This window comes from Rhinolophus hipposideros (assembly GCF_964194185.1).
Source record: "Rhinolophus hipposideros genome assembly, chromosome: 8".
NCBI lineage: Eukaryota > Metazoa > Chordata > Mammalia > Chiroptera > Rhinolophidae > Rhinolophus > Rhinolophus hipposideros.
This window is the reverse complement of record NC_138054.1, coordinates 77,653,895-77,665,451: the sequence shown is the minus strand read 5'-3', so window position 1 is coordinate 77,665,451 and position 11,557 is coordinate 77,653,895. Positions and strand designations below refer to the sequence as shown.

At 43.4% G+C, this 11,557-nt stretch overlaps 1 protein-coding gene across 1 annotated transcript; it reads left to right on the top strand.

Annotated features, from left to right (window-relative positions):
• The first annotated feature begins 582 nt into the window (after positions 1 to 582).
• Positions 583 to 4,655, top strand: HMGN2 (high mobility group nucleosomal binding domain 2). The gene is made up of 6 exons (XM_081057430.1): positions 583 to 835; positions 1,855 to 1,899; positions 2,102 to 2,131; positions 2,497 to 2,547; positions 3,205 to 3,300; positions 3,801 to 4,655. Exons 1-6 carry the CDS (start codon positions 821 to 823, stop codon positions 3,834 to 3,836), a joined length of 273 nt encoding a protein of 90 aa, XP_080913556.1. The 5' UTR covers positions 583 to 820; the 3' UTR covers positions 3,837 to 4,655.
• Positions 4,656 to 11,557: the final 6,902 nt, after the last annotated feature.

Sequence of the window (11,557 nt, the reverse complement as noted above, 5' to 3'; positions counted from 1 at the left end):
CAACGGGTGCTGAAAGGACAGCTCCTACCTGCCCCACTGCACCCGAAAGTAACCTCTGCGTTCAAGTCTCCCCTTCGAAGCCGCACTCCACCTCGAGTGGACCGCATTCCAGGTGAGGGGCACGAGAAGCTTCCTCTGAGTGGCAGCTTGGAACGATGCACGTCCGGCTGCGCCAAGCTGGCTTCCCCGCTCTCCCACTCCAGCGTCAGCCTTGGCTCTGGGAACTGCAGCCTATGCCTCCAAGAGCGCGCTTTCTCCCGCCTCCGGCGGAGAAGGGCGGTCCGGCCAGGCCTTGCAAACCCTTCTTCTGGGGCCCCCAGCGGGAACAGGAAGGAAAGCGGCCACGATGGGCCCTAAGTGTCGCACCGCTTGGAGAAGTGGGCAGCTCGGTTGCATAAGGTGGAAGGAAGTTGGTAGTTTGCAAAAGCCGGCTCTCGGCGGTAGCCGAAACCCAGAGCCCGCCGACTTGCAACGCCCCCCCCACCCCATTTATTGCCTAAGACGCACGCCTCCCCCGCGGCGCCCCCACCCCCCACAGGCGCGCCGACTTCTCGCGCGCCTTCCCCCAATACCCCCCTCCTCACTCCAGAGGAGGTGAGTTTAAACCCCGCCCACGTGACCCCAGCTGGGCCAATGAACGGCGGCGGGAGGTGAAATCCGGTTCTAACCGGTCCGGGGCTCCCAGCGCTATAAAAACTTTATAAACCCCCCGGAGCCCGAGCAGTGTGAAGAAGAGGTGAGAACGACCCCCGGACCGACTAAAGCTCGCGCGCCGCTGCATCCCCGCGTCCAGCGTCTACGTTCCGCCGCCGTCGCCATCATGCCCAAGAGAAAGGTACGTGGCGCGAGGGCCCCAGGCGCTGGGCCGCCACTACCGCTGACACCACCGCTGCTGCCGCCGCCGCTTCCCCGGCTCTGGGGCGCGAGAATCGGCGCCGGGCTGGAGCGGGTTTAGCCGCCCGGCGCAAGAACTCGAGACAGTGTCAGGCGGCCTCGGGCTAACACTGCGCTGCTCGGCTGCCCGCGGGCGCCAGAGGCCATATTGGAGGAGCGGCGGCCGCGGCGGGAGGAGCCATGTTGGTGGCTGTTTATCCTGCTCCCCTCGGGCTCGACGTGCCCGCCCCGCGCCCCCTCCCCCATCGGCAGGCCCCCCCATCCTTCCCCTCCCCGCGGGCGGGCAATTCAAACCCGAAAGGGCGGGAAGGCGGTGCTTGGGGTTGGCGGGCGGGGGAACGCGCTGCCGCCAAAAAACCGCCGCCGTGAGGGGGCGGGGCCCGTCTCTCAGGGCGGGGCTTCGCGTTGTAGACCCGCCTCAACCCGCGGCCCCGGCGCACAAGACTTGCGCCGGTGCGCGCCGCTGTCGCCCACGGGTTCCCCGGGCTGCGCGCGCCTCCCGTCTCCCGCCCTCGACGGCTGCCATGGTAACGGCGCTCGGGCCCCGCCTCCAGAGGGGTTTGTTTGCACCAGCTGCAGCTGTTGCTTCTGCTTCTGCCTGTCTCCGCCGCGCGGTTGCTAGCTGCGCTGTTCCGCGCTCTTCACCCCGGCTTCGCGCGCGCTTCCCGGGACCGCTAAGCGAACACTCCCGGCGGCCTGGGGCTCAGACATCCCGTCCTCCCTGTGCGCTTTGAGCTAGATCGGACGTGAAGCTTACACAAATGAGCACTCCCACAGCTTTTTAAGCATTTCTGGTATTTGCATAGGTGCTGGGGATGCTAAATACTGACGATTTGTGTGTCCTAGAGTTGTGTGCAAGATTTCCTTTCAGTTTTTCTCCCTTAGGAGTCTGTTAAGCTTAGTGAATCATTAAGTATTGCCTCGGAAGCTTCAGAGTTCTTAGTTTGTTTTTTTTTATAGGCTGAAGGGGATGCTAAAGGAGATAAAGCCAAGGTGAAGGACGAAGTAAGTCTTGTTTATTATCTTTTTGGAATTTTACAAAGCCTTGGGCTCCTTTTGGTGGTAATTTACCATACTCTTAGTCCTAAATTTGCCTAAGTAAGCTCTCTTCGCTTCCTATAGCCTAGAACAGATTGGCACCAAAACTTGGGGTTTTCTTAAGTGTTCAACTATCCTATTTTTAACTTTCTCTCTCTTTTTTAAATAGCCACAGAGAAGATCCGCAAGGTTATCTGCTGTAAGTGTGTCTGCTTTTACATTTTCTCTTTTATCCCTGAAACAGAGGCATTGAAAAACAATCCCCTCTGCTTCCCTTGAATGATGGTCAGTGACTGGTTTTATTGAGCCGCTCCACTGTGGACTTGCAACCATTTGAGATTTGCTGTTTCTGAAATTCTGATGACTTGTAACCAAAGGGGAATACTTCAGAGTGCTTAGTGTTTCTTGAGTGGGTTTCTGAAGATAGAAAATTCTATGAGAAGTCAGCCACCAAACCTTTACGAAGTAGGGAAAGCTTATATGCCAGTGGTACTGTGGTTTGGTTTGTGGGTTTTCTTTGGTCCGTATACCAATGTTCTCTTCTTCTCTCTCCCCGAATCAAAGAAACCTGCTCCTCCAAAGCCAGAGCCCAAGCCTAAAAAGGCCCCTGCAAAGGTGAGTGTGACTGGGAGACTTAAAGTGTTTCTAGGAGTCACATGAGGCTGAGCACTGTCCAGTGTTGCTGACAGGAGACCTGCTGTATAGCAACTATTGACGCAAAGTTGAGATATGACAAAGTTAATAGTACTGGGCCTTCTAATGACGTTCTAATTGGTCATTTTCACAGACTGAGGACTGGCCATTAGTATTCTCAGCATAATGGTGACTCCATTAATAGGTATTCTAAATTGTTTTGTAGCTTGCCTTATCCCTGAGACTAGTATATTGATTTCTTGATCAAGAATGTATCATCCATTTACAGAAAATTGCACTTGGGTATCAAACACCCATGCTTCAAGCTGTCTTATTCTCCAGTTCACGCTCAGATAAAAATTTTGCATACTAACCCACAGAATTACAGATAATTTGGCCTGTTCTTTTTTTTAATTTATTGGGGTGACAATTGTTAGTGAAATTACATAGATTTCAGGTGTACAATTCTGTATTACATCATCTAAGCCTAGTTTTGATCAGTTGTTTTATCAGTGGGGTAGGGTTTATAGTTTGTGTGTTTTATCTTTTGATAAATAGCATTGCAGAACTTTGTAGACCATATCCTCGTAATAGGAGGTTAGGAGAAACAGCTCTTTTTTTTTCCCTTCCCTCTTTTAGAAGGGAGAGAAAGTACCCAAAGGGAAAAAGGGGAAAGCTGATGCTGGCAAGGATGGGAATAACCCTGCAGAAAATGGAGATGCCAAAACAGACCAGGTACAACTGCTATCTCACTTTTTGTGAAGTGTGCTCATTTCATCACTTACTGATCCCAGCGGATCTTAGTCTTTTTCCTGCATCCACAGGAAGGCACACTCTTAAGTGTGCCTTTCAGTCCAGAGTTTGCACGTGGTTCTCCTATAAACTTAATGCCTGGATTCTTGAGGTCTCTGCCATCCGATAAAGGGCACTGTGGTGTTGATGATCTTTGTCTTGTTAGGTGCCATGTTTATGCTCCATGGTAGAATTGTCAAGCGGGGAATAATCTCAGATCTAATGCTGATGGTCTCCTTCCCCGATTTTACAATACAGTCCCGGGGGAGAGTGATTTGTCAAAGTTACCTACAAAGCCATTCTCAAATGAAATACTGGGTCTCACTGTCTAAAGTACCTAAAACCTGAACTTTGGCGTGGGTGCAAAGTTATAGATGGAATATGAACAAAGATAGTTTCAAAATCGACACATCACATTATTAATCTGTCTCTTTTTCTTTCAGGCACAGAAAGCTGAAGGTGCTGGAGATGCCAAGTGAAGTGTGTGCATTTTTGATAACTGTGTACTTCTGGTGACTGTACAGTTTGAAATACTATTTTTTATCAAGTTTTATAAAAATGCAGAATTTTGTTTTACTTTTTTTTTAAGCTATGTTGTTAGCACACAGAACACTTCATTGTTGTTTTTTGGGGAAGGACATATATTACTAATAGAATGTCTCCAAAGCTGGATTGACATGGGGAAAAACACCTTTCCCTTCTAGTTTTGAGAGACTTCCTCTTGGTTCTTAGGAGGAGGGATCCCTTGATGTTGACACACATTAGCCACCTTGGCACAGACACCTTGTGTGGAAAAACTCAAATTCATTTTTATGTCCTTAACTCCCTCTTCCTCTCCACTTTAAGCATAGACTTCCTTAAACCCAGAGACCTGTTGGGACCTGACCCAGAAAAATTGGTTATGAGTATGTCAGGCAATCTGGACTTTCTAGTGTCACCGTTGAGATGGCATCCCTCAAAAGAGCAGCAGTTCCATTTTTAGATTGTGGACCTACAGATTGATAATTCTGCCATTTTCATTTCATTTCCTGAAAGTCAGGGTCGGCTTGTGAAAAGTTGTTAAACAACATGCTTAATGTGAAATGTCAGCCCTCACTCTAAACTTTACCTGTTCAGAGCATCAAATGAAGACTTCATTGGGTTTTTATAGTGGCTTTCTGATTTTGGTAGTCCATTGAAGAAGGGAGTGTGAAAGTTGTTGTATACTGTTAACGATTGTCTGCCCATGTCCTGCCTGAAATACCATGGTTGTTTATGAAAAGTATCTTTAATAAAGCTGGATACAGTTTGGCTTGGAATGCTGCCTCTCATCTTTTCCCAGAAGTGGGGGAGCCTAGTTTCTCCATGCCTCTAGGGACAGGATGCATTCTGTTTTGAGGTGTAGAGGTTCTGTGTACAGTTAGTCTTAACAGAACACAGTGCTAGGTGAAGTTGGGAAAGAGCCCAGGATTAAGTGGTGAGAGGCTGGGAGCAGAGAAGTGGTTTCTGTACTTGGTTGTGCAGCATTATCTGCAGTGGACTTTTTAATGCAGATTTTTGGTAGAGCTGAGGTTTTGGCCTGGTAGCTGAGGGCAAAAGAGCCTCTCCGGTTCACATTTAAAACTTCTGTAGAATTAGCAAATGAATTGATTCAATTACAGTCCTTGTGTCAGGAGAGAAAGTGCTTCTGTGTCTATATACAATTGGCCATAAGGTGAGGCAGGTGACCCTCTGCTCTTAAGCAGACCTGCAAGTTTTCTGTAAATTAAGTTCTTATCCTTGCTGGTGAATTGCTCTTGCTCCAAAAACAAAGCTATTAATGGAGACCACTGATTGCTTTAGATTGAAGACCCTGCAGCGAACACCTTTCCTCTAGGGAAATAGCAAGAAGTTATCTGTTAGGAAATAGGACTTGTAATAAATTGATGCAATTTGAATTTCACAAGTCACCTCTATTTGAGGGAAATAAAGTAAATTGGAGACTACCAAAAAAATACCTTACATTGCTTTGTTTATCCCCTTAGTCAGAAAGGTAGAGCTGTCATAACAGTTAAGCTCTTCCTTGGTAAAATTTCTGCTTTATGTCTGATTTTTTTCAGTCTTGGGACAATTGTGTAATGCAGGTGTTACCACCGTTTTTATGGATGAGGAAACAGACTCAGATGAAGAAACTTGGTCAAGGTTATGTGTACATCTAAAGAGTAGCAGTTATGTGGACATCTAATGAGTAGCAAAGTCAGGATTGAAATCCCCAACTTTAGTCAAAAATAATTTCTGACTTACACGTGTTTTGGGGGGTACTTTTTGGATAAAGTATAATTGGTCCACTTAGGCAATTTCTAGCCATTTGCCTTCATTATTGATGAAACAGTTGTAGGTTGTAGATTATTAATTTTTATTTGGGGGAGGTGTTATCTTCCAGAGTGGGAACCACTAGAGTAGGGGAACAGCAGTTTGGGATTTGAGCAGAGTTGCAAAATTTGAGAAAGCCACAGTTGGGGTTACTTTATCAATATTTATGTGAGTTCAGAGTCAGTAAAAGGTGTTGAGCTGTGGGCTATGCTGGGAGCTCGGTCGCATGCTCCTTTAATGTGGGGGTCAGTCCTGTGTGTTATCCTCGTGTTATAATGAAGAAACAGTCTCAGATGTCAAGTGACTGGCTAAGGTTAAACTCAGTAGTAACCCTTTCTTCGTTATCTAGAAATGAGGATGGGTAGGGTGAGCTTCAATTTTTTTCCTTTCCTGGAAAATGTTTACTAATTTGACTGATTAATAGTACCTGGGCTTAAAAACCAAGCAACCAGCCGGGAAAAGATGGTAAGGACGTTTCAGACATCAGAATAGCATGCTCAGTGCCAGTCCTGACTGGAACTAAGTCTGGTCATAGTAAGATACAAAAATGGATCCCCTAGCCCTGGCCCTGTCTCAAACCCATCCTTCTAACCCATCTCAGGAAGAGTCACCATTAACCTGCATTGATACTGGGAGCTCTTAAAAACATAAGTGGCTTAAACAGCAGGAGGACTTAGTACCTGAAGTCCTGAGGTGCAGTGGTTCTAAGGATCCAGGTGTTTACAACTTGGTGGGTTGCTCAGCACGTTGTCCACCCATCTCACCACATCAGCTGCTTCAGGCTTCAGTGTGATACACGTGTCCAGAGGCAGAAGCCCGATTTCATTTTGTTCTCCTTAATTATTTCCTAGAAGCCCCTTAGCAGCCTACTTTCATTGGGCAGAGCTGGGTCACCTGCCCATTCCTAAACCAATCGTAGCAGGAGGGATGGAACCACGGAATCTTTAGAATTCAGCCAGGATTACTGGAGATGACTGAAGAGGAAACGTGCTGTCAAGTGGATGATGTTAACTGCTGTACCTGGATCCTGGGGTCTCTCCAGGCCTCACCTCGCTTGGCTTAACTGCTGCAGTTGACACTCCTGAGCATAAGCCCCCACGTTTCTTAAGATTGAGCTACAATTTGCTCAATATCATAAAAGGCACCATTTTAAAGCATACGGTTTTGTGGCTTTTTAGTATATTCGCAAGGTTGTGCAGCAATCACCACTAATTCCAGGGTATCTTCATCACTCCAAAAACACCTCCGTATTTATTAGTCCCTCTCAAGTTCCTCCTTCCAGCCCTAGGCAACTACTAATCTTTATATAGCTTGGCCTTTTCTTGGACATTTCATGTAAGTGGAATCATAATATGTAGCCTTATGACTCACTTCAGCACAATGTTTTCAGGGTTCATCCACGTCATAACGTGTATTTCATTACCATAATGGATGTACCATATTTTATTCATGGATCAATTGATGGACGTTTCGGTCATTTCTACCTTTGGGCTGTTAGGAATGAGTTATGTATAATTTTTGTGTGGACATATTTTCAGTTCTTAGTGGAATTGCTGGGTCATGATATCTATGTTTAAATTGTGAGGAACTGCCAACTTTGCACACTAGCTACATACACCATTTTACATTCCCACCAGCAATGTATGAGAGTTCCAGTTTCTCCATATCCTCATTGAGATAGGTTTTTCTGTTTCTTTTATTATAGTCATTGTAGTGGGTAAGCAGTGATACTTCATTGTGGTACTGATTTTGCTCTTCTCTGATGACCAGGATGTTGAACATCTTTTCATTGCTTATTGGCCATTTTCATATATAGTTTTTGAGAACTGTATTAAAATCTTTGCCCATTTTTAAATTGGTTTATCTAGGAGTTCTTTATTCTGGATACTAGATTCTTATGAGATAATATGATTTGCAAATATTTTCTCCCATCCTGTGGATTTTCTTCACTTATAGTATCCTTTGATGCACAACAGTTTAATTTTGATGAAGTCCAATTTAATTTTTGGCTCTTTGTGTTTTGGTATCATCTAAATCCATTGTCTAGCTCAGGGTCATAAAGATTTGCATGTGTGTCTTTAAGAGTTTTAAATAACGTTAGCTCTTAAATTTAGGTCTTGAAGCATTTTGAGTTAAATTTGGTATATGGTGTGAGATAGGAGTCCAGGCATTCTCTCCTTTTGAAACTGTTCTAGACCTCTTTCTGGGCCCTCCAGTTTCTAAGACACCATTTGTCTAGTTCTTGGCTCAATGATCATTCCCACCCCTTTGCCATCTCTCTGGCTACAGTTTCTCCCTGTGATGTCACCCAGTGATGCATTTTCATCTCCTGCCCACATCTCTTGAGCCCAGCATTTCCACCAACCTGTGTAACCCCATCTTGATGTACCACAGGCACCTAAATACAGCGTGACCAAAATGGAACTCCTCTTGTTCACAAATCCACCTCTTTTTTCCTAGATCGCGTAAAGAGCACCACCACCCATTCCAACCCTCAAACCTGAAAGTTACCCCAAATACCTCCCTCCTCATCATCATCACACATTTTTTTTTATTAGTTTCAGGTGCACAAGACGAAGTAATACTTAGATGTTTATCATTTATATCCCTCATACTGTGTGGACCCCCACTCCCCCCATCCACTATCCCTCTGACATCGCACACAGCCATACATTTCCACTGTCTCTGCCTGATGCTGTACTCCGCTTCTTGTAAGTATACACATAAATATATATATATATAATTATAGTTGGCATTCATTATTACTCAGCTTCCGGTATACAGTGCAGTGATCAGGCATCTACAGCATTCCTGAAGTGGTCTCCCAAATGGAACACGTGTCCATCGGATACCTTACAAAATCTTTACAACATTGATTATGTTCCCCAAATTAATTTTCAAAACCCCGTGGCCATCTTGATATCACACATTTCTAGTGAGTGCCTAAATCATGGTGACATGACTTTGGGAAAGAAGTTTTTTTTAATTTTTTTGTCATGGAAAATGTCAAATACGTGTGCAAGTAGAATGTAATGAACTTCCATGTACCTATCACAAAGCCTCAGCAATTATCAACTTGTGGCTGTCCTTGTTTACACCGCTGTCTTCTGCCCCTTACCATAGCTGGATATCATATTCCATCCATAAATATTGCAGTACATATACGGTACCAAAAAAATTTATGCACATTTTAAGAAAGGAAAACTTAAAATTGGAATAATATATACCAATAATGAAAGATGAAAACAAGTCACGCTTCTGCAATTATAGGAGGTACTCAGAGTGGTTACCATCAGCGTAATTTGAACAGTTTTTTCCTTAAAATGTGTACATGTTTTTTTGGCACCCTCTGTATTTTTTAAAAACACGGTTACAATATCATTAGCATACCAAAAAAATAACTGATTCCTTAGTATTATGAAATACTCATGGTATCAAGTTTAATTGTCTAAGTGCAATTTTTTCTTTTTAAGTAATTTATTTGAGAATCCAATCAGGTCTAGAAAATGCAGATGGTTGGCATTTGTTTTGGAATCTGCGCCTTACAGCTTCTTCATCTCTGTTTCCCCATCTGGATTTTGCTATTACATCTCTGGTGTCATTTAACAGGTTTCTTTATCCTTTGTGGGTTCTGTTAACTAAGAATAGATCTAGAGGTGTGTTTGGATTCAGATTTAGTGGCAAAATCTTACAGTGTATGCTTTCATCAGGACATACATCATGTCTGATTGTCCCTTGGGGTGTCGCAGCCATTGAAGCTCAATGCCTAGATCCATTAATTCATCAAAGGTTGCAAAATGGTGGTGTTCTAATTCTACCATGTCTTCTTTATATAATACCTGAAATAACGCTCTAAAGAGAAACTTCAACTCATCTGCTATTTGGTTATTCAAAGTTACAATTTATATTGGAAAAAAAGATTAATGCCCAAATCTTTTGCCAGTTTTCAAAGTGAGTTGGTTTACTAACATCCTCCAAAAGTGACCACTGGGTGGTATGTTAGTGTTTTTAGTATCATGATCACTGAATTAAACATATTTTACATGTTTCAGTTTGTTGCAGTTATTAAATTTGATGATGCTCAAATTGTCCTTATTTTTGTCCAGTGGAGGAGACCTCTTCATGTCGGATCCTGAGTCCTTTTGATACAACCCTTTTGATAGTTACTACTAGTGTTTGGTAACTTCCTTGCTATCTAGTATAATAGGATGTGCCAGACTTGTACATTTCCTGCTCCACACAGACCTGGCGTCAGTTATTTCTAGGAAAAAACAAAAATCCGGTTCCTTAGTGGTAGATGGCATTGCAAGTCCAAACTCTAGGCTCTAGAATGCCCTGCTGTGTCGGTCATTGTTTCTAGGCCTTTTTGGTGCACAGGGACACGTTTCCTTTCTAAGGTAAAACATCTTTTTTTAAGATAAAACATATTGATAATTTTATATTCAAATCCAAGACTTTGGAGACTTCTTAATTCTTCTGTCTCACATCTGTATTTTTTTCTCAACACAGAATCCCAACACTGAATTATAAAATTGAATATCACAAGTATTCAATTGTTTTCAACCATATTACACAACAGGATCAGAATAACAAAGGCAGGTTAAGGTTTTGTTTGCATTTCTTTTTGTTCTTGGGAGTATTTCCTGCTAGGCCTGTACGATCCATTTACTCTGATTTAAACTTAGTATGGCTTCTCTCTGGTTTACTACTAACTGGATACACGTTTATGTTAATCTTGTATTTTTCCATTTTTAAGAATTTCTTGGTTAATTATGTAAAATATTTATGCAGTTCCAAATTTAATCTACAAAACAAGATCTATTCAGAGAAGTTTAGTTTCTATTCCTGTCCTTTGCCTTATTCCCTCTCTTCCCAGTTAGTGACCTTTTTTATTTAATGTAATCTTTTCATTTTAAAAAATTTAAACATAAATATGTTATATTCCCCCTTTGTTATATAAAGATAGTATACCATATTTTTCTCCACCTTGCTTATTTACTTAATATATTCTGGAAATTTATCATAGAGATTCCTCAATCCTTTTACAACAGCATAAAATGATGAATCTGTCTGGCCTTGATTTCATCGTATTGTTTTATGTTTACATGTATTCTGAATCTTTTATATATAGTCCTTATGTAGTCTATTTTTTCTCTCTTTTTTTCTTTAGCTATTTGATATTTAGAAAGGTGTGTGTTTTTGTTTAATGGTTAACGTTATATTATTGCCTTTATATGATAGCCGTAGCCTCTTCCCTTCTTACCTTAAATTCCATTGTCCAGCACTAAAACCACACTCAGCTCCCTCTCTCTCCATCACTCTTACCCGGCACTTAGCCAGCACCTGTACCCAAACATCTGAACGTTGCCGAGAACACACACCACTGGGCTAAGCTGATTCACTTCATAGTTATGACCGCGTTTCAGATGGGCCCTCGACACTGCCAAACTACTGTTACTTTTCCCTAAGATACTCACCTTTACTCCCGGTTAATCTATTTCACATCTTCATTTTCCATCTCCACCACCCTCTTTGATGATTCCCCTCAAACGTCATAGTTACATACCTCATCTTCCCACCACCTCCTCTACCTACCTGCAATGTAGTGCACACATTCCACCTCCCCTCCTACCGTTCTGGGGGAACCCCTCTCTTCTCCAAATCCAAGCTTTTGACCTGTGATCCGGATCCATCCCTCTCGGCTCCTCTAAGACTAAACCTGTGCAGATGTCCCCTTTCTCTTGCCTTACCCACTTCTTTATTCCATCCTCTTGCTGCAAACACACCATGCCTTAAAAGCATCCTTCCTTGGCCCTCTGGAACCATCACGCCATTTCTCTGCTGCCCTTTACAGCAAAACTCCTTAAGT